This window comes from Protopterus annectens, chromosome 3.part1 (assembly GCF_019279795.1).
Source record: "Protopterus annectens isolate FY-2018-M chromosome 3.part1, PAN1.0, whole genome shotgun sequence".
Classification (NCBI taxonomy): domain Eukaryota; kingdom Metazoa; phylum Chordata; order Ceratodontiformes; family Protopteridae; genus Protopterus; species Protopterus annectens.
This window is the reverse complement of record NC_056732.1, coordinates 1,682,571,383-1,682,595,276: the sequence shown is the minus strand read 5'-3', so window position 1 is coordinate 1,682,595,276 and position 23,894 is coordinate 1,682,571,383. Positions and strand designations below refer to the sequence as shown.

Here is a 23,894-nt window from a genome sequence, read left to right as displayed (position 1 = left end):
CCAGGCAAAACACTTGTAAATCCAGCAGTTGCAACAGTTTAGGGCTGACTCTGTCTGATGCAAACAGTACACAGCCAATACATGGGGGTTAAAGGCCGTGAGAGTTGCCTGGCATCAATGTTATTACATGTATGTGTATAAGAGGAAGTTTTTAAGCCATTAGGTGGTGAGTGGGTGTGCTATGCATTGTCTCAGCCAATCTATGGGAATATTGAACACGCCTACATCTGCCCACACCCACAGCAGCTGCTGGTTCTACTCTGACTCCTCACCTGCATATGGCTATGGTGACCTTGTGGATCTATATTAAATACTTGGAGTCATTGCAGCGAACACCTCTTCGTCAACACATACACAGTGAACTCACAAAACCGCGAATGCTGACATCTGGGAAAGACATCAAAATGCTTTTCCTGTAGCCTAGGAAGCCATCACTGCTAATCATTGGGTGTTAAAAATAATATCCAGAGGTTACACCATTCCAGTCTTCAAATGCCCAAGTCCAAAACTAAACTTCCCCGATGTGCCACCCAAACAAAGGGAGGCAGCAGCCCTAGAAATTGCAAAGCTGCTGGCAAAAAGAGTCATCCAGACCATCCCCCAAGACCAGTTTGGATCATGCTTTTATTCAGGATTCTTTCTGGTGCCTAAGAAGACGGGGATTTCAGACCAATTCTGGATCTCACTTCTCTAAACAAGTCCGTTGCCAAAACAAAATTCAAGATGGCCACAATACAGTCCATTCTATCCTTTCTGCAGAAGGATGACAGGATGTGTTCAGTAGACATTCAGGATGTATATTACCACATCAAGATGGACAGATACCCCAAAAGGTTCCTGCACTTCCGGCTGGGAGCCAATCACTTACAGTTCAGGGTACTTCCCTTTGGACTCACCACAGCTCCCAAGGTGTTTACCAAAGTAATGGCAGTAGTTACACCTCATCTGAAACTGATCAGATTCCAGCTGTTTCCTTATTTGGATGATTGGCTTCTCACTGCTCCCACAAAGCATCAACTTCTTCCGGCCAGGGATTGTTTCCTTCACCTAGCATCAGCCTTGAAAATAACTATCAGTCTTTCAAAGTCCAAAATGGACCCAGTCCAAATCACCAACTTCATAGGAGCCCGACTTGACACAGCCTTCCTTTCCCTGGACAGGATTCAGGCCCTTCAACTTCATGTACTTCAGATCCTTTCTGACCATCTTCTCCCCACTTTTCTCATTCTCAGGGCACTGGGATCAATGGCTGCTACTATAACTCTTCTGCCAATGGCTCACCTTCACATGGGGGTACATCACTGGACCTTAGTGGTGCACTGGTCCTTTCTTGAACTACTATGGTGGCTTCAATTTCAGGATCTTTATGTAGGATGACTGTTCCCTCTCCTCCCAAGGCCACGGTGACCATGGATGCCTCCCAGCTCTGGTGGAGGGGCATTGTCTGGGTTGGATGGTCTAAGGCACCTGGATCCCCCCAGAGACCAACTTGCATATAAATGTCCTGGAGATGAGAGTGGTCCTTTTAGCATTGCAAGCTCTTCATACCTCTCTTCCCATGGGGACAATTGCCATCCAGACAGACAATATGTCTGTTGTCTGGTACATCAACAAGCAGGGAGGAACCATGTCTTATCCCCTATGTCAAGATGCCATTAGACTGTGGGAATGGGGATCTCTTCCAGTTGCTTTCTTGTGGCAATGCACATTCTGGGGTAGTCAAACCTTCTGGCAGACAAGCTCAGCTGAGCCATTCTGATGCCTCACAAGTGGTCTGTCAATCCATCAGTGGCAAATATAATCTTTCAGAAATGGGGTCATCCTTGCTGCAGTATCTTCACCTTTCCCTCCAGCACCAAGTGCAGCAAGTACTTTGCCCTGATAAAAACAAGGTATTGGACCTAATAGCAAGATAGATTTCCATGCTTTCTTCTCAAGACTTCCTCAGAACACACTTCCATGATACAAACACACCATTTTTATCCAATCAAAAGCAATTAAGTAAAATTCTATTACATAATTAACCAATTAAATAATTAAAATACTATATACTAAATAACATTCAATAACTTCAAAATAAAATCATTGCATATACCCACTAATACACACATTCAATAAAAAATCATTTGCATATTTTTAACCTTCTTTCCTTCAAAAACACTTTATAGTGATCAATTCATTTAAACCTGTTTTTATCAGCTTCCAGTCTAACCTGCCATAAAGTTTGCTTTTGTTTCAAATCATTTCTAAAGTCACCTCCCCTCAAATCCATCATGTCCAGTTCTAAGATGGAAAATAAACATTTTTTTGTATTTGTGACATTCTAAAGTATGTTTAAAAAGAGCATAATTTTGATCCTTTGTCTTAATACTATGTACATGTCCTCTCATATGTTCTAATAAAGTACTGGTGGTCACACCAACATAAAAAGCGGTACACCCACTACATACACTAAGGTAAACAACCCCCTTGGTTCTACATGTAAAATGTCCATGTACCTTTAGGGTATGGCGCAAATGTTGTAACATAACAAAAGGTCCTGTAAGTATAAATGTACAGAAATTACAGTGGCCACACTTAAGCGTTCCCATGGTCTTATTGGTCTCCAAAACTCTAGGGATGTACTTTGTGTGGTCATTTTGTAGTATACTTTTCAAATTATACCTATTTTTATAAACAAAGTTCGGCTTAGTTCCTACTACTTTAGACAATTCTGCATTACCTTCCAAAATTTTCCAGTTCTTTTCCACAATATTTCTTATTGCTAAACTATCAGTTGTCATGTCCAAGGTGCAAACAAACCTCTACTTTTCATCAGATTGAACCTTATTACTTACAAAAAAAAAAAACTAAGCATAGGAGGGTACTGATTATACCTTTTATTCCATATATCATTACTTAATTCCTTAAGATATCCCCCGCCATAACTCGTATTATGAAATAATTTTGTGATAAATTCAAATTCCTTATGGGCTACCTCATTCTTACTGGTCATTTAGGTCTACTTCACCCTGTTGAAGGCCGACAATATTGAAGCTGATGCTGAGGTGTCGGCACCAAAATGTCGAAAGCGAAAGTCATCACGCATGTAAAAGGAAATCTCCGTAAGAGGAGATTTTCATTTTCTGCAATGTAGTGTGATCTCGGAGTTGGAATATTTAAGTAGAGGGGGGTGTGGGGGCGCAGGGAGGCTTGCCCACCTGCATAGAGCAATTTGTGTTCTGTTTAGGTGTTTTTTTTTGTGTGTGTGCGTTCGACGTTCGGGGGTTTCGACATTTTGCTGTCGATTATTACGCTGTCAACAGTTTGAGTTTTCAACAGCGTAATATAAACGCGGTCATTCTACTAGCCCATATATACTGACCTTTGGGGATATTCTTTTTAATAAACACTGGGTGATTACTTCTGTTATGTAAGCAACTATTAGTAAAAGTATTCTTCCTATGTATGCTACTTTGAAAGCGTGTCGATTCCTTATCCCATTCAAGATGTACATCAAGAAAATTCACTTGTCAACCATAATCACCAAGAACAAACTTTAAAAAACTAGATTTCTGATTTATAGCCAATACTAGATGTTCACTTTCGACCCTACTACCTTCAATTATAAAAAATAGGTACTCTATGAACCTCTTATAATAACATATCTTAAAGGTGTCATGTAACTCTTTTAATACAGTAGCTCCCCACCACCCCGTCACTATGTTAGCATATGATGGGGCAGTTGAAGACCCCATAGTGACCCCCTTATTTTGCTTTTAATATTTACCATTAAATAGAAAAAAATTGTTATACAAAAGAAGGTTAATCATAGCACAATAAAAATTGACCTTATGCTGGGAAAAACTTGAGTATTTAAACAAAAATTCCCCTACAGACTCCACGCCCTCAATATGAGGAATAGACATAAATAAACTATGTCCAAAGTGAACATCACATACCTATTAGGATCAAACCTAAAACCTTCCAGAAACAGCCTGAACTTCTCTAAAAAAATTCCAGGAATCTTTAACATGAGATTTCAGATTTTCTGCTAAAGAGTTCAGAACTGACTCTGTAACCAGGGCAATACCTTCAGTAAAAGAATTGGGGAAGGACACAGCAGGCCTGAAAGGCAGATTAACCAGGTCTTTGTGAACTTTTGGGATGCCAAATAATACCCCTAATTTCAGTTTATCTACCATACAAAACTTATACACACTTACATCCATATCATAATGTATTAAACCATCATATAAAAATGTGCAAATGTTTTTTAAAACTACTTTGAATGTCACTCATTTGTACCTCGACATAATTGTCTTCTTTATTTAAAACAACCAACATACTGCTAAGATATCTATCTGTATTTATTAATGCCAAGTTACCCCTTGTCACTTTTCATAACCCTTAAATTTCTATTTCTCAACTCATTAAGTGCCTTTCTCTCATTTTTATCCAAATTATCATACCATTTCCTATTGTGTTTGCTGAGATACTCTATTATGTCCTTACTACACATACATTAAAAAACATTAAGTGTATGGTGTAAGGCTGGGGTAAAACAAGATGGCTTTACATACATCCCAACTGTATTTTTAACATTTTTCAATAAAAAGTCCAAATTAAGTCTGTGAGTATATTGTTTTAAATCTACCAAAGTTCTCACAACATCTGCTCTTCTAGCTGGCACATAATTAAGGCCATAGCTCAACAACTTTAAATATATAGGTGTTAAAATAAGGTCTGATAGGTTAATGATGCTAAAACTCTATGCATCATACCTTTTTAATTTTCTGTTGATGAGTCTGAGGCAATCTGCCCCCTCATTCTTGTGGAGCTTGTCTTCGGTGCTTTGTTGTCTCTTTTTGGTAAAAAAGTCTTTGATTTAGTACCATTCTCTATATTTAAACTATTTAGACTGTTGGCAACATTTTCAATGGTACGATTGACCACCCCAGGACTTTCATTAGCGTTTCCATCTCTCACGTTCCCACCTGAAGTGTTATCTATAACATCAGCCTGAAAGTACCACCGTAAAACTCTCAATGAAGCTGATTGGTTATTTGCCTTGTCAATCCTTTTCTCAATTTGTACCAGTTTTGAAGAAGGAAATTTATTCCTATATTCATGACCATTCTTATTTTTGTTGTTGGGATGATAGACAAGACTGTTCTTGTAGGCTGTAACATCTCTCAGCAGTTTATTATGCTTTTACATAACTGCATTCTCATGTTTTTCTACTTCTTCAAAAACCAAACTGCAATAGGTGTCATCACTGCTACAGTCTGTAAACTGTGTACACAACTCTTCATCAGCTTTTAAAATGTCTTCCTTTAAACTGGCCATGTTTTTAACATTATTGTCAGTTAACAATTTCAGAAGTTGTAAACTGGCGTTATTGAAAAAAATCAGTTAAAATGTTAAAAAAAAATGGGTCTGTAGATTTAATACCATTAGGGCGTTTGAAAATATGTAACCCTTTCAGTACTGTGCATAATTCAATGCATCTCTCAAAGTACTTATTTTCAAGATCTAACGGTCTATATTTCTTCAGCAACTTACAAAGCTTATCATACAAGTTTTTATACTCCTCAGACTTAGCCAGTGTGAGCTTGTATTCAAAACTAATAAAATATCATATTTATTGTCCAAAATTGATCTTATAACAGTATATCGAGCCATCTGTGTCAACCCTGCAAACTGTGTTGGTTTCAGGCATACCTGAGCTGGTGTTCTTGAACTCAACCACAGTCTCTCTGTCATCCTCCGAACTATAAAACAGTTCTTCATTTTCCATACTTTTTGGGACCAGTTGTTTTAAAGTCGTTTGTATGTCAGCCATAGAAATTAGCAAAATCTTTAAAAAGCTTGTATCTCCCACAGAAGGTGTAGGTTGTTTGGTAACATCCAACAAGGGATCAGCAGGTGCCTCGGTTATCGGGAACATCACAAACAACCACAATAACTAAAAAATTGACCCACTACCACTCCAAACCAACAAAAACAAGGTATTGGACCCAATGGCATGGTAATGGCTCAATTGAAACAAGCACTGCAACTTTGAACTTAGAGTAATTAACTTTATTTCCACGCACGCTCTCGTCTCAAGGCTTCCTCAGAACACACTTCCATGATACAAACACACCATTTTTATCCAATCAAACGCATTTAAGTAAAATTCTATTACATAGTTAACCAATGAAATTAAAATACAAAATACTAAGAAAACATTCAATAAATTCAATATAAAATCATTGCATATATCCACTAACACATATATTCACCAATAAAAAATCATTATCTTACGTAACACAGCTAGGATTATGCTACACTTGGTGACTTGCCCAATTTGATTCAAAATTATTCACAGAGCCATATTTCTGTGCCATACAATAGCATGAAAATATTCACCACAAACCACTGTCTGTCAATAACAAAGCTTATTTTGCAGAGGACAAGCCTCCATGCACCCCCCCCCCTTCTGGGAGGAACTCCCACACACCCATAAACTATATGCATCAAACCCAAACCAGTGTCAAGAGGATACCAGGCAGTCTTCTGTGAAAGAAGCTGTCAGAGAAATATTCTTCACACTGCTGTCAATCTGAGAAACAGCAGTTGAACAATCCTCATGTACTCCTCACATTCTGTACTAGAAGCTGGTTGCCTACCAAGTGACATTTTTAAAGTTAAAAGTTACATCATTTTACTCTTTGTTTGGTTTCATTCAGTGGAGTTGAGTTATTTTCCTGTTTGGTATGTCTATAAAGCTAAAAGGCATAATGCTTTTTTGAGTCAGCAGAATTTGTAAAACTGAAAATTTGTAAATAAACATATTAATATAAGTAGAATAAAATTAAAGTAGATAAGTTTAAAAATGTTAACTTATATGAAAAAAGTTTTATATATATATATATATATATATATATATATATATATATATATATATATATATATATAGTGCTAGGTTGAGTTACTTTTGTTCACTTTTGTAACTCTTATCTAATCATCTACCTGCTTGCTTGCACAGCTGAGTCTTTATTCTATAGGTTATTCAGTGATTTTGCTGATGATTGTTGTTTAATAATCATGTCAGTTTACTGGTAGAAATAGTAAGATGTGAAACCACAGAGGGACATCAAGGCAGGAAACTCAAACCAGACTTGTACCAAGAAGATTTTAATAAGCGCTTTTGTTTTTTTCATAAAAACTTCATCAAGTACATATCTAAAAAAATTTGCAGCCTTTTATATACCAATAAATTTCAAAATCATGATCATATGACTGACAAGCCTGCCCCAGATAAAAAAAAAATTAAAGTAACAGAATAGCGATTTACACATATCAAATAAATAGCATTGTAACTAAACTTTCTATAAGAACTCATCTTATTGCAAAGATCTTCCAACAATTTTTAAAAACTTTTATAAAGCTAAATATTTATTTATCTTAAAAGTACTTTTAATTTAAGAATACAAGCCATTGTACTTGTTCATTTAGTCCTGGCCAACTATCCGCATTCAATCTTAGCTGCCAGTATAGTTCTCATCTTCTAAATTTAAAGCCCATGGTCACCCTCTCGTTTACAAATACTTTTTCTATAACAATAAACTTAAACTCATGCCCCAGGCTTTCCTGAACATGTTTAAATAGAGCATTAGTTTCCTTTTTCCCCCTTAATTTATATATATATATATATATATATATATATATATATATATATATATATATATATATATATATATATATATATATATATATATATATGTGTGTGTGTGTGTATTTATATATATATATATATTCTCGTACACTCTGCCTTTGAGTTTATGTTCTGTTTTTCCAATATAATACCTGAGGCATAATATGCAGCATGCACAATATGCAACCTCGGTTGAATCTCAATTGAAAAGTCTTGTAATATTTACCACATTATTATTAATTACAATTTGGTCGTTAACATAAATATATTCACAGTAAATGCAATTACCACACTTTTTCATCCATATATTTTTCTTTTGTAATTTTACTTCTTTTTCTAATATGTCTTTTATTTTTTTTTTCCTTTTCTATATACCACTTGGGGTTTTTCACCCACATTTTCCCTGATTTGTTGGTCATCTCTCAATATGAACCAATTATTCTCCAAAATGTGTTTAATCATAATACTATCAGTTGTATACATAGTAATAATTGCATTCTTGAACTTATCTTGACCTTCAGTATAATTTTCACTTGTACCTCTATGAGGAATTTTGCTAATATTTGAAATGGTAGTGGTTTGTGATACATTGCCTATAACTGAGACAAAATGTTTCCATTTCCATTTATTAATAACCTCCAATGTAAGGTTATCAATAAACTGAACTGGGTAGCCTCATTTTTTAAACATTTCTTTAAGTAAAATGCATTTGTCCCAGAAAGTTTCATCAAGAGTAATTATCTGGGCAGTGCATACTAACTGCCCTTTTACAATTACCCTTTTCTTTGAAAGTGGATTTGTGCTTGAGAAATGTTAGAAACTATTAGAATAAAACAGATTTTCTATGTAGTTTAGAGAGGAAACTTATTAGTTACATCTTTAATCAACCAAATGTCTAATTATGAAATATGTACATCATGAAATTCACATGTAAAAATTTTAAAAAATGAGTACTCTGATTAATGTAGTCTAAAAAACAAGGAATTTTTTTCTTTATCATTATCCCAAAGGATGAAAATGTCATCCAGGAAGTGTGTATAAAACTTGCATGATCCAAAAAACCTCAGAGTTAAATAAATATTTTTTCTCCCACTGGATCTTAACTATATTGGTGAATAAACCCCCATATGATGACCCCATAGCGACTCCCTTACATTGCAAACATAATTGTTTTTCAGATATAAGAAAATTATTTTTAGTAGTTTCCAAGAGGTTTCCATATAAGTTTATATGCTCCTGTGAAATACATTTTTCAAAAAGGAATTCTGAAAACCACTGTAACCCCAACTGATATGATATAACTTTGACATGAATTGTGATGAAAATGTATGAATCCTTAAAAGGTATTATATTTACTTTTTGCAGGAACTCCCAGGAGTCACAACAAACATGTTCTTCTTGGAGTACTAATACTAAAATCTTTGCATAGGGATGGGTGATGGAACCACATGCATCCACAATGGGATCTGATGGGGCTGTTCAATACTTTTATAAATTTTGGGCACTCAAAAAATGGTGAGGATATGGTGGTTAGCAACATTTAGATAATTATACTCGTCAGTTGTAAATTGTTGCTCAATAAACATGTCTTTAAAATTATTCATCATTTTCCTATATGCAAAATTGAATTAATAAATAGACATAGTTACATAAGTGTTGTCCCCTAATAGTCATTTTCATAATTTTTTTAAATTTGTAATTTAAGGGAGTCACTATGGCATCAGCATGTGTGTGTGGTTATTTGCCAATATAGTCATAATCCAGTGGGAGAAAATTTATTTATTTAACTCCAAGATGTTCTTCGTGTTTCACTGTTGCAGTTGGGTTATCTGCCTGCACATAGCCCTCAGCTGGCCCGAATACCAGAGTCTTAATATTTTTGCATCGGATGCTGTCGCTTCTTCCATGAAGTCAAGTCATCAGGGTTATTAAACAGGCAGCCGAAGCCATTACACCAGTCTTTCTTGCCGAGGAGGAGCCCAAAGCAGAAGCAGTTTGCAAGTGCTGGTCGGCCGCTACCTGAAATTTTTGTTTTCGAGTTGATAATCCTGAAGTCTTCTAAAGCTTTTCTTGCTCTAACTGATGTCAGAAAAAGTTAACAATTGTCTTGCCTGTGGAAAGCAAATACCTCACAGGGATTTTCATTCTTACTGCGTCACCTGTTTAGACCCAGACCACGATGTCCCTCGCTGTCGGTTTTTTGCCTTAACACCCGAACCATTCGTCATCAGGCTGTCTTTGTCGCTAAATTCTTTTGCTCTCATTCCCTGTATTCCAATATGGCTTCGATAAACCTTCCAACTACCGATCTTCCAAAATAAATGTAAAGACAAAGACAGAGACAGACAGCATAGGTCCAAAACTGTCGACGATGCTTCCGTTAAGCTAGTCACCAGTCCGCTGATACTCGGTGAGGTGCCTTTGCAGCCCATGATGCTCACTTCCATGGATTCGTAGGCCTCTGCTGAGACTCATTTGGAGTCCGGTATGCCGTAAGTTACTTCTTCGACTATGGTACCTGTGGATGTCTCTACCTTGGATGGGTCCAGAGCCGCTGTGGAGGCACTGGCTTCTGAGGGTGTATTCCATCCTACCAATGTTCAAATCAAACCAATGACTTCTTTTTTAGCTAAAACTACCGAGTTTCTTAGGCCCAGAGTACGCACTGTGCCTAGAAAACTGATGACCAAAGCGCATGCTCAAGCTCCCATGCCAAAAAAACAAATAAATGCCACTGTGGAGGCAGCAAAGAAAGTACCAGGTACTAAAATAATAGCGTACTAAAATTTATTGTCCGCTTTCGTCAGAAGACTTCCTTTCTGAGGAAGTCTTCTGATGAAAGCGGACAATAAATTTTAGAACGCTATTATTTTGGTACCTGGTACTTTCTTTGCTGCCTCCACAGTAGTATTTTTTTGGTTTTGTTTTGTTTTTGTCAACTGGTTGTTTCCAAAAAAACAAATGCTTAGAATGGCTGAAGACCTTATTATGCTAATTAGGGGAAGCCAGCCTTCCCCTGCTAAGAGACAAAGAAATGAGTTTCCTTCTGATTCCACAGACCAGGAGTCAAATGACTGTGACTCTTCTGATTATTAGGACATGCCCTTATCAACCTATGAGGATTCAGATGCAGAGGAATCCATTCCCTCTGCCTCCTCTCCAGAGGATTTTTCTTTTGATGAAACCTTGCATACTTTAAGAGAGCATTTCCACTGGGAATGCCAAGACTACTCTCAGTCCAAAAAGAGACTCAGAGAATTTTTAGAGTTGCCTCAGCACAGGCCTCTAGCTATACTCCCTGTCCTGGAAGTTGTAGATGATATTTTTATGGAATCTAGCCTTACTCCAGACACATTACCCCCAGCCCCTAGGAAACCTGACAGGTACTATCGAGTACCTGATTCTCACAAGTTTCTTTTCAAGAATCCTACTGCTGATCCAGAGATCATTTCTCAGGGACCTAAAGGTATTAAGGCTACTACAGCCAAAAATCCTACCCCTTCGGACAGGGATTCCAGAGCTTTAGATGGATGAGGTAAGAAGGTATATACCTCTGCAACTCTTGCTATCAGGGCATTAGATTGCCAATTTCACATGCTGAAGTACCAGCAACATATTATGGAACTAATTAAACAAAAAATGGAATTATTTCCAGATTGTGCAGAAAATAAAGATTTACAAGAGCTAATGCATTCTGCAAACCAAGTTAGTAAGCATACTTTGCAGTGTGACTTTGATGCATTAGAAGCATCTTGCAGGGCTGCAGTTACTGGTTCTGTACTGAGAAGACATGCTTGGCTAAAGGAGCAAACCTTGCCAGATCATGTCAAATTCAAATTACCAGACGCTCCTTTAAATAAGGACTGTTTGTTTGGCACCAAAGCAGAAGACGTTCTTAAAAAGATGGAAGAAAAAGTTAAATCTATGCAAACTGTTAAAGAATTCTTACAAGTGCAAACACCTAGATTCAGTAGGCATTGCCCTTCTAAACACTGGTCCTTTCCAGCCCCTTCCAGGCCTTCCCAGACAAGACCCAGGGAAACAGGCCACCCAGACTACAGTCTCAGGGTATACAGAGATCAAAGCAATGGAGTGCCCCCATCTCAAAAGCAGGGAGTGGTAAGCTGTCCTCCTATGGAAAAAGTTCACAACGACTTCTCACTTCTACTGCCTAGCCCTGCCCAACTGCTTGTGCCCCTAGGAGGAAAATGTGCCCTTCATGCAAAAAACTGAATGTCCATCACTCAGGACTGCTGGGTCCTCAACATTGTATCCCAGGGGTACAAATTCTACTTCCACTCACTGCCAACCCAAAGTGGGTTTCCAGACCTTCCACCAAACCAGTGGGCAGAGGCTCAAAAGCAAGTACTCCCCCCTGCTCAATATCAGAACTATTAACCTGCTCCAGTAGAACAAAAGGTCAGGGTTTCTACTCCAGACTTTTCCTAATGCCCAGAAAAGAGTGATCTTGGCATCCAATCATGGATCTTTCAATTCTCAACACCTTTCTGGTTGTCCCAAAATTCAAGATGCGTACCCTGCAACAGCTTCTCCCTATGCTAGCCAAGGATGCCTGGTTAGTCACTCTAGACTTAAAAGAAGCTTATCTGCACATCCCCATCAGGGAGTCATGCAGGAAATACCTCCATTTCAGGGCAGGATCTATGCACTATCAGTTCTCTACACTTCCCTTTGGCTTATCTACTGCATCCAGAGTATTCACAAAATGCCTGGCTGCAGCCATTGCATACTGCAGGCAGAAAAATATCCAAATTTACCAATACTTGGATGACTGCCTGATTCAGGTAGACACTCAGGAATTGCTGCTTCAGCACCTGGCATTTGTAAAAAGCCTTCTCACTTCATTGGGGTACAGTATCAACAAAAAGAAATCTCAACTGGTACCCAGTCGAAAGATTGTATTCCTGGGAGCAAGCTTGGACACAACTTCCCAGATGGCATTTCTCACTTCAGAAAAACAGGTCTATCTGACAGACTACTTCAAACAAATGGCCATCAAAACCCAGCTATCTGCAAGAAAAATACTGCAAGCTGTAGGGTTCATGGCCTCATGTATTCCATGTGCAAGACTCCATATGAGGAAACTTCAGTGGTACTTAAAAAGACTTTGGGGCCAGCATTATCAGGACCTGGAAACAGTCATTCCTATCATACCTTGTCTAAGGGCAGAGTTCCTTTGGTGGGCAGAAGCATGCAACCACAACAAGGAACCGCATTTCACTCAACCCCACGCCACCCAAACCCTGACAACAGATGCATCACACTATGTATGGGGGGCTCACATGGCAGGCAAATGCATTCAGGGCCACTAGAATCCAAGGCAGATTCCCCTGCACATCAATCTAAAAGAGATGCTAGCTGTACAGAATGCTGTGACAGCTTTCAAATACTAAATCCTTCCAGGACAACTGTTAATAAAAGCAGACAACACCACAGTCATGTGGTACATAAACAAGCAGGGGGGTACCCATTCTTTCCCAGTCTGCAGGTTAGCCATGACCCTGTGGAACACAGCCTTGAGCAACCAAGTCCATCTACAAGCTCAATTCCTGCCAGGTAAACAAAATTCACTGGCAGATGACTTAAGCAGAAATCTCCTAGACCCACATGAGTGGAAGTTGGAGCCCAACATCTTCAACCTTCTGATCCAGAGGTGGGGAACACCAGAGGTGGATCTCTTTGCCTCCCCCGAGAACCACCAGTTAAGCAAATACTACACCAGGAACCCTCACAGCAGGGCCTGGAAGGTGGATGGCCCTATCCTTTCAATGGGAAAACCTCTCAGTCTGTGCCTTTCCTCCTCTGCCCCTTCTCTCAAGAGTACAACTCAAGATAAAACAAGACAGGCCAAGGGCAATTCTGATTGCCCTGGATTGTCCACGGTAGCACTGGTACCCACTCCTGTGCAGCCTGACAATGGTGCCACCCTGGCACCTACACCAGACTTCTACCCTGCTGTCTCAGCAGGAGGGACAGATTTTGCATCCACAATTGCAAACCCTAAACCTTACAGCCTGGCTTATCCCTTGAATACCCCACCAGCAACACTCAGCAAACAGGTGCTGGAAGTCATTCTTGAAGCCAGAAAACCTAGTACTAGAAAATCCTATGCTGAAAAGTGGAAAAGATATTGTTCCTAGACTCAGTCTAAAGGACGGGACACAGCAGTGCCCTCCTTACCTCTAATCCTGGATTACCTAGCAGAGCTACTCCACAGAGGCCTACCCTTCTCCTCCATTAAGATTCATGCCTCTGCCATCTTGGCTCATTATAATACTGAGCCACCTCTATTTTCTCACCCTCTCATCAAACAGTTCCTGAGAGGGGCTAACAACTTAAGGCCCCCCAAGAAAAGCATCCATCCCTGCCTGAGACCTTAACTTTGTACTGGAAAAGCGCATGCTTCCCCCTTTTGAACCTGCTACTTCAGCACAGTTAAAATTCCTCTCTTGGAAAACAGCCTTGCTTTTAGCCATAACTTCAGCTAGAAGAGTGCCTGAGTTACAGGCACTAATGGCTGTGGAACCCTTCATTATTTTCCATGCTGACAGGGTTTCCCTCAGGGATAACCCATCCTTCATGCCTAAGGTGGTGTCCAGTGTGGCTGTAAACCAATCCATCCATTTACCTACCTTCTTCCCTAACCCTCAAAATAAAGGGGAAAGAATCCTGCACTCTCTGGATGTGCACAAATAGCTCAGGTTCTACCTTGATAGGACTAAGCCTTTCAGAAAATCTGACCAGCTGCTAGTCAGCTTTGCTACAGGGGCAGAGGGTAAGGCCATTTCAAAACAAACCATTTCCAAATGGATAGTACACTGCATCCATTTCTGCTACAAGCACCATGGAAAACCAACCCCTCAGGGGGTCAGAACACATTCCACTAGGCATTTCTCAGGGGAGTCCCTACCAGGGACATTCTGGAAGCTGCATCCTGGAGTTCTGTACACACCTTCACCAAGCATTATCACTTACCTATTTTTTCCAAATCCAGGGCTGGATTTGCTACAGCAGTCTTGCAAGGCCTACTCGTCAGCCCTAACACTTCACTGCCTCCACCCTTCCTCAGCCTTGGGAATCAACCCAAGTGTGATGACTGCAACAGTGAAACATGAAGAATATAGTACAGTTGTGTACACTTAACATAAATGTAGATGTTCGAGTGTATTCACTGTTGCAGTCCTGGTTTCCCTCCTTCCAGCCCCCTGGCTTTCTCTATCTATCGACCTATCCTTTCTATGGCTATTCTTAATGGCAGTGGTATTTACTCTTTACTGGTGGTGTTCCCCACCATATACTAGCTCCCTATTTGGGGGCTCCTGACATTTGTGGCAAGAAAAACTAATGTAATGACATTGGCTGCCTGTTTTATACCCCTGATGACCTGACGTCATGGAAGAAGCAACAGCATCCGATGCAGAAATACTAAGACTCTGGTACTTGGGCCGACTGAGGGGCTACCTGCAGGCAGATAACCCAAGTGTGATGACTGCAACAGTGAACACACTCAGAACATCTGCATTTATGGTAAGTGTACACAACTGTACTTTTTTTGGATCATGCACGTTTTATACACATTTCCTGGATAACATTTCCATCTAATGGGATGATGATAAAGAAAAAATCCACCATTTTTTAGACTATATTAATCAGAGTATTCATTTTTTCATATTTACATGTGAATTTTATGAAGTACATATTTCATACTTTATTTATTTATTTTATTTTATTTTACATTTGTTGACCGGGTGAATCTGACTGGATAAATGTCCATTTTCAGCAGAGGCCCAGGGAGAAAAGCTCCAGAGTTTGTAAATATACAAAGGCAAGTAAACACATACAGAGTTATTTCACAAATGCAGAGACCAAATACAAAATATAACATTTTAGAAGTACATAGAGAAAAAATATTTTAGCTGCAAATTGTAGAAGGAGGACACATTGGTTGTATGTCCAGTAATTTATACTTGAATTAATGAGAGTATGTATAATTCACCCATAAGTATGTGTAACTTTACAATATTGTGTTTGAGTATGATGGTGTAAGAAAGAGATGGGGAGTACAGTGAGTAGTAAAGCATTTTCAAGCGTATAGTAGAGCTGCTAGTAGATGTGGTTTGCATATTAAAAATACTAGTACATGCAGTAAATTAGTATGCGGAGGTTGATAGAGAAAGTCCTGAGGGAAAAGCAGGTGTAGAAGGTCAACCTGGGGGAAGGCATAGGCATGACCTATTGTTAAATAGGTGTTCCTTTAGTAGTTTAAACTTAATGATAGCATTTGCTGAGGTAATATCAGGGGGCAGTGACTTCCAGATTTTACCTATGTAGTTAGGAAATACGGAGTCTCCTGCTGAGTTGTTGGTTCTAGTGATCTTGATTAAGATCCTGTCACTAGAGCATAGTTGTCTTGGGTTTTCGTGTATTTAAGTAAATTAGATAGTGCTGGTATTTTGTCTTGGGTTTTCATGTATTTAAGTAAATTAGATAGTGCTGGTATTTTGTCTTGGGTTTTTGTGTATTTAAGTAAATTAGATAGTGCTGGTATTTTGTCTGGATATAGTAGGAGTTTTTTAGCGAAAACTAGTTGGTGGAAGGTAATGAGATTTTGAAGTTCAAGCCACTTTGGTTGGTATAGTAAGCAGCAATGATGGGAATGGTAGGGAGCATTTGTGGCAAATTTGGCAATTTGATTGTAACATGTCTAGTTTTGTAATTTCTGTTTTGGATAGGTTGGCGAAGATGGGGGCAGCATATAGAAGTGTGGATAGTAGCAGAGTTCGAGACATGGAAATTTTAGTCTGTTGATTTAGGTATGTTTTATTTTTGTACAGACTGCCTAGTTTTCTGTGTGTGTTTTGATGGTTTGATTTATGTGTAGGTCAAACTTCAGTTTGTTGTCAGTTGTAACACCCAATAGTTTTGTGTGGGAATCTGAGGAGATAATGGTACCATCACTAGACATAATACTGAAAGAATCAGTGTCTAAGTTGGATTTATTTGGTTTGAAAATTAGTAATTTAGTCTTTTTGGGGTACAGTATCAGGTTTTTACTGAGAAACCAAGCTTCAGTGGTTTTGAAGACGTGTTGGGTAGTGGAAATGAGTGCAACGGGGTTGGTGGCTGAGCAGACTAGTGTTGAGTCATCAGCATATTGTATGACAGTTGCATTTTGGGTGATCTTGCTGAGATCGTTAATGAATATGGAAAATAATAGAGGGCCTAAAATTTGTCCTTGTGGGACTCCAATTGTAATAGGGAGCAGTGTGGATAGTTTGTTATCCCACCTAATTGTTTGCTGTCTACCTGTTAGGTCATTTTTAAACCAGGCTAGTGAGTCAGTGGCTAGTCCAAGGTCAGAGAGGGACTCAAGAAGTTTGGGATGGTTGACTATGTCAAAGGCTTTTGATAGGTCTAAAAATATGGCTGATCTTAGTTTAGCTAGATTCCATTTCTGGTTGATTAGGTTGGTGAAGAAGAGGATGGCAGTTATACTGTGGGCTGGGTAGGAGTGAGAAGCTGTTTTTTTTAGTAGGTATTGCATAAGTTGCTGGTAAATGCATTTTTCTAATATTTTGGCAAGTGGGGATAATATGGAAATATGACGATAGTTGGTAAGGTCTGTACAGGTCTCACCTTTGTGTAGTGGGGTGACATATGCTATTTTCCAGATTGTTGGAATTTTGCTTTCTGTTATTCATCTGCTCAGGAGAGTTGATGTTGGATAGGCTATCTCATTAGCAGCTATTTGAAGGTATTCGGCTGGGATGTTGTTGGCAGCTAGGCTAGTTGGCTTGTGTTTACTTAATAGTCTTTTTACATAAGCCATGGGAATAGGTTTGAATTGGAAGGTGGTATTTGATACTGGTAGCAGGCTTGGAATTGCTAGTAGTAGGTGTTGTGGGTTGTTGATGTATGAAAAATGTATTAAAGGCTTCTGGAATTTCAGTGCTATCCTTTACAGTGGCTGGTGTTGGGGTACTCGGTCTGCCGGGGTGGAGTAATGTATTTAGTCCTGCCCAGAGTCTTTGGGGGTTGTTTTGGTGTTTATTTTGCAAATTGAGAAAATAGTTCCTGTTGTCTCTTAGAATTTGTTTTTTTGTTTCATTCCTGAGTTTTTGGAATTCTTGTTTGGTTGCTATGGTTTTATTGGCTTTCCACTGATGACAGGCTCTATTTCTTTGGGCTGTCACGGTTCTAGTAGTACTTGTGATCCAGGGGGCTATTTTAATTCTTTGTTTGCTTGTGCGAGGAGAGGCATGGGTGTTCTAAGACGTTTAGGAAGGTAATGTTAAATAGCTCAACCGCTTCGTCTAGTGGGAGGGTCTTTAGAAAATTCCAATTTTGGTATTGTAGTTCAAGTTTGAATTTTGTTATGTCAAAGTTCCTTTTGTTTCTAATGGTCCAAATTGGTGGTTTGGAGTTAGTGTGGGATTTGAGTTTTAGTAGAAAGGTGGGCTGGTGGTCACTGAGGTTGTCTGGTAGAACACCTGCTTGATAGAATGTATTAGCATTGTTTATTAGGGTCCAGTCTAGGAGGCTTTCTTTGCTTTTATTATTACCTACCCTTGTACTAGAGTTAATGATTTGGGAGAAATTATACAGATTTATGAAGTTGGAGGGGTTGGAGCTGGAGCATGTATGCCAGTCTATGTCAGAGTCACCTAAGATGATTGTTTCTTGGGGTAGGTTTTGATTGGTCCAATGTAAAAGGGCTTCTAGGATGGGAATGTTATTACCTGGTGGTATGTGCCCTATTGTAATATTCATAGATTTTTTTTGTCGGTTAGTTCAGGTTTGGCTAGTAGTAGTTCTGAGGACATTGGGGGGAGTATAGGAGGGTCAATAACGGTAACATTTAGGTTGTTTTTATAAAGTAATGCTACACCACCCTCTTTTCTGAAAAGTCTATCATTACGTATTACATTATAGCTCGGGGGAAGGAATTCGCAATCGGGAGTGGAAGGGTTTAACCAAGTTTCGGTTAGGGATAGTAGATTTGGGGAATATGTGTCTGTTAAGAGTATGTCATAGATGCACTTTATTATTAATGCTACGTATGCTTAAGTTCAGGTAAAGTAGGCTATTCTTTGGTCTGGAGAGTAAGGTTGAGTTATTAGATGGGGGCGGGGAGGAGGGGGAGTGTATGTCAGGGTTTGGGCCAGGATTAGGGTGTATGCCACTTGCTAATCTTAGTTGGTGACTGATGTGGTGAAGGAGTTTTGATAGTTTAGAAAAAATGTGTATGTACTTGTGTGGAAAGTGATTTTGTGGTTGTTTTGATAAGTGTTGTGGGTGCTAGAGGGATTGTGCTGTGATGGTATCTACTTGAGGATATGTGTAGGCTGTAGTGTTCGGTGTGGGTGGAGTAGGTGGATGTATGTTTTGATGGGATGGTAATGGTGGTAGGAAGAGTGATGTGATAGGAGGTGAGGTGATAGCTTATAGCTAGTAGTGCAAGGGTGATGGCATTGATTGCATGCATGTTGAGTAGCTGTAATGGTAATGTGTGTAGGAATTAGTGGGAGGAGTGTGTTAATTAGTGGGAGGTGTGTGTAGGTTGCAGTAAATGAGGATTGGTAGATGGTGTTTGGGTTGTTTTGTGATTGGTTTTGGGGTTAGTGAGAGGAATGTATAGGTATAAGTTTAGAGGTAGTGGGGGCGGGTGGGAATTGGCGGCAGTGTAGGGGAGCGGAGAGAGCCTGAGTGTAGTGAGGCAAATGGAACGGCGCTGGACCCACGAGGCAGAAGATACCACTACCAAAATCAATCTATTGAGTCAGAGAATGTTATTAACAAGGTCAGTTTTACACACAACCCTTACTGTGGACTACAACTCTTTTCAGTTTATGCAAAATGCTATATCTGTTTAGCTCTGTACTCTTTTATCAATTGGTTTCTACAGTACAACCTACAGCTTTTTGTGTAGAGAAGGGCATTTGCTGTCTCACTGCCTTGAGTATGGGAGTGAGGCGATACCTTGGGGCTAATTATAATGGAAACCTGAGCTCCAAAGGGAAAAGTAGTAGTATTAGGAAAACAAAAGTGAAAGGACTTGTAGGGGAGCTACTGGGACCTTAAGTCTAGTTGAGATGCCTACTTAGACATTTGGTTGATTAAAGTTGTAGCTAATGAGAGTTTCCTCTCTAAAATACATAGGAAAGCTACTTATTCTAATCGATTCTTATATTTCTCAAGTACACATCCACTTGCCCAGAAAAAGGTAGTTGTAAAAGGGCAGTTTGTATACATTACCCAGATGACTACACATGATGAAACTTTTTGGGATGAATGCATTTTGGTTAAAGAAATGTTTAGAAAAATCAGGATACCCAATTCAATTTATTGATAACCTTATGTTAGAAGTTATTAATAAATGGAAATTTTAAAATTTTGTACCAATTTTAGGTAATACATCACAAACCACTACCATTTTAAATATTAGGAATATTCCTCATAGAGGTATAAGTGAAAATTATACCGAATGTCAAGATAAGTTCAAGAATATATTTATTACTATGTATACAACTGATAGTATTATGATTAAACATATTTTGGAAGAATTGGTCCATTTTGAGAGATGATCGACAAATCAGGGAAAATGTGGATGAGAAACCCTAACAGGTATATAGAAAAGGGCAAAATGTAAAAGCTATATTAGAAAAATAAGTAAAATTACTAAATGAATATATAGGGATGAAGAAGTGTGGTCATTGCGCTTATTGCAGATATATTTATGTTAATGACCACCTTACGATTGATAAAGATTACAGGACTCTTCAATTGCAATACAACCGGGGTTGTATATTGTGCATGCTGTATGTCATGCCCTGTGTTTTATATTGGAAAAACAAAATGTAAAGTCAAAGAGAGAGTATACGAGCATATAAACATGCTCAGGAGAACGTAGGGCAGGAGTTTAAGTTTATTGTAGAAAAAAATTAGTAAATGAGATGGGGAGGACTATGGGCGTTAAATTTAGATAGACAAGAATTACTGTGACAGCTATGATTGAATGCGAATAGCTGGCCAGGACTAAATTAACAAATATCAATAGCATGTCTTCTTAAATTAAAAGTATTTTTAAAATAAATAAATATCTAGCTTTGTAAACGTTTTTAAAATTGTTGGAAGATCTTTGCAATAAGATGAGTTCTTACAGATACTGTAGTTACAATATTATTTATTTGATATGTGTATATAACTATTCTGTTACTTTAAATGTTTTTTGGGGCAGTCTTCATGGTCATATGATCATGATTTTGAAATTGATTGGTATATAAAAGGCTGTAGATTTTTTAGATTTTAATCTGATGAAGTTTTTATGAAATATGAAAACTCTTATTAAAATCTTTGTGATACGGGTCTGGTTCAAGTTTCCTGCCTTGAAGGTCTTCTGTGGTCTCTAGTCTGTTGCACCCCTATTAATTTGTTTATTAAATAATAAGATGTATTTGGTTGCAAAGCTGGCTGTCATACCACATCAAAAATTGCTAAATTATATTTGTAATGCCAGATATTGAGAATGAAAGCCAAACAACTTCTGTAGTAGTAGGAAATGATAGCATTGTTAGCACAGGCTCATAGGTTGTTACTAGGCTAATGACAGCTAAGGCCTTTATAAGCCTAGTCATACAACCCAACCCAGTTTTGTCCCAGAGTACCTTGTGTATCTGTTAGGAGGGGGAGTATGTTAGTAAGGAGGTAGCTAATGGACTTCTGATGGGTATTAATTGGACAGCATTATACTTACTGATGGCCTCTGTCCATCAGAGACATGAGAGCCAGACCAGGGGTGAATTTTCAATTTCCCATCCAGTGGTTAAGGTTTTGTTTGAATAGGGTCAGGGATGAACCCTGATTCACATGAATGGGGAACCTATTCCATAACACAGATATCCTTTGAGTCACATATCTGTCACTCCAGCTTGTTCTATTTATGTCACAAGTGAAGTTCAAATCCTTGAATCTAGTGTTTTCAGTGCTGTTTGTTTTGTGGATGTGTCTGAGGATGGTTTGGGATTTGGTTATACAGGTTAAAATGTGTTACAGTCTCACATTTCTGACAGTATTATTGCATAAGGCCAGTGCACATGAAAGCTGTTAGCTACATAAATATATGAAACAATGCATATGTTTGTATGTTTACATTTGCATGCTGGACTCTAAATATCAATACATAAAAAATGGGGTGGCATATCTTGCAGAATATGTATTGATTTCATGTAAAATGTTAAAAATACATCAGTAAAAATGGAAGCAATTTGAAATTCATGCATTTGCAATAAGCCAATAAAAGAAGCTACTATGCACGTTAATAAGTAAATGTCATATATAAAAACTGAACAAATAGGGGAAAACAACATATTGAAATTATAGAAAACACAAAGATAAAGATAATGCTATGCATGCTTTTCTATTCATAATAATCTATTCCTAAGGCTTAAGAATATTAACGTTTCCAGCAAGTTTCCTTACTTAGGACAGAAATATAATTGGCGGCATTCCCTTTATTTTCTCATGATTGCTATTAAGTTATTTGTTATGTATACAGCTAAGAATGCCTAAAAATCATTAAAAGAAAGAGGAAGTGGATAATTCCATTTTTTTTGTTATAAATTTCCTAAATACTGTTAAAATAATCCATAATGCAGGTCTTTGATCCAAATTATCCATTGGAGGTATTTCATCATTTAAGCCAAGCAAACAGACACATTAATATCTGTCCAGAGACTATCAAAAATATGAAGTATCTTGGCAACTTTTTAAAGAATTTCGAAGTGTCATAAAATAACTGTGGTAATTTAGTTTATCAGTCACTTCCATTCGATTTATTTCTTTGATTTCATGAATGCCATTGAACAAGCAGTACATGGTGCTTACATGGTATGAAATTCTTGGTAGAAACAATTCCTCATTTTTTATTTGATCAGCATGTGCATAAAAAGATTGTAATAAATTATTTGATTGTCATGTTTATTTTCTATGCAATAAGCATTTTACTGTAACAGTAAAGTCTTATATCTATAAAATATTTGTAATAATTAAGTTACTTTCAGTGAGTAGGACTGTGAATTTTCCATATTATGGGGCTGAAAGTGTTGCATATTTATCTAATTTGGAAAACATTCTGAACACAATGAATTTTCATTTAACCTTATTGCATTTTGGCATGTATTTCTTACAGGGAAGAAGCCAATCATTGTTCTTACATGCTCTGAAGGGAACAACACCGCATTATTTAAACAGGCATTCAATGACAGCGGTTGCCATGATATTCTTACTGTTGAAAATTATACAGAAAGAAACCCAAAACGAACACATGACCAAGATGCAGCTATCCTTACATTCCTGCTACATTGCCTGGAATTTGTACAGAATGAGGTCGCAAAACCGAAGAGAATGTAATGCAATGTTTTATATATGATCAGTAGCTTGAACTGTAAGGACTACAGGTCATCACAGTTTTATTAGCATATCTTTATTTCTGTAATGGTCTAATGATTGCTGATTGCATTTTATCTTACTGCTCTGTAAACTGTCTGCATAGCTTACCCTCATAATTGCATATGTTCAGGGAATGTGGGAAAATAATACTCAGTAAATAATCTTTGCCATTTTCACACACAAATGTACTTGTAAGCACAATGTTTTCACACCAGTGGAGCCTGCAAAGTTTGCACTATAACTTCCAATGGATGGAGCCTAAGCCTTTTGACAGAATTAAATTATGTTCTCACATTTCAAACAGTGTTCATATCTCTGGAACCACAGGGTTTATGAAAGGAGTATAAATGGCAAACTCTTCACCACAAACTATTTTCATAGTGGTAGTATTCTTTAGATTCTAGGTCTTAAATGAATTTTATAAGTCACAGTAAACACAGTAACTATTATATTTGTAATATTTTGTAAACAACTTACAATATCTTAGCTACCACTCAAGATACATACATACTGTCAGCAGCATTTTACTCATCTGAGACCTTTTATGTGAGGCTAATGAGTTCTGTCTGTGTTTCTTGGTTGTTGAGATATTTAGAAAAATGTGAAAATTGTATCTATATAAATTAATATAATAAAAACAACAGTTAATATCTGTTTACCTGCACTGGATGCAGTTGAATTTGCTATTGTGTAAGCTTTAAGAAGAAATATCATAAAAATTGTACATAGCATGGTTTTGGAATTA

The 23,894-nt window shown here is 38.0% G+C and overlaps 1 protein-coding gene across 2 annotated transcripts in view; it reads left to right on the top strand.

Moving 5' to 3' along the window:
• LOC122798622 overlaps window positions 1–23,476 on the top strand; it is a 396,882-nt gene extending 373,406 nt beyond the window's left edge. For both annotated transcript variants that reach the window (XM_044067707.1, XM_044067706.1), the window contains one exon: window positions 22,890–23,476. Coding sequence is in view for 1 of the 2 variants with exons in the window: in XM_044067706.1 (XP_043923641.1) it covers window positions 22,890–23,110 (221 nt within the window). In the remaining variant the exon portion in view is untranslated. The remainder of the gene's footprint in view (window positions 1–22,889) is intronic.
• The last annotated feature ends 418 nt before the right edge of the window (window positions 23,477–23,894 follow it).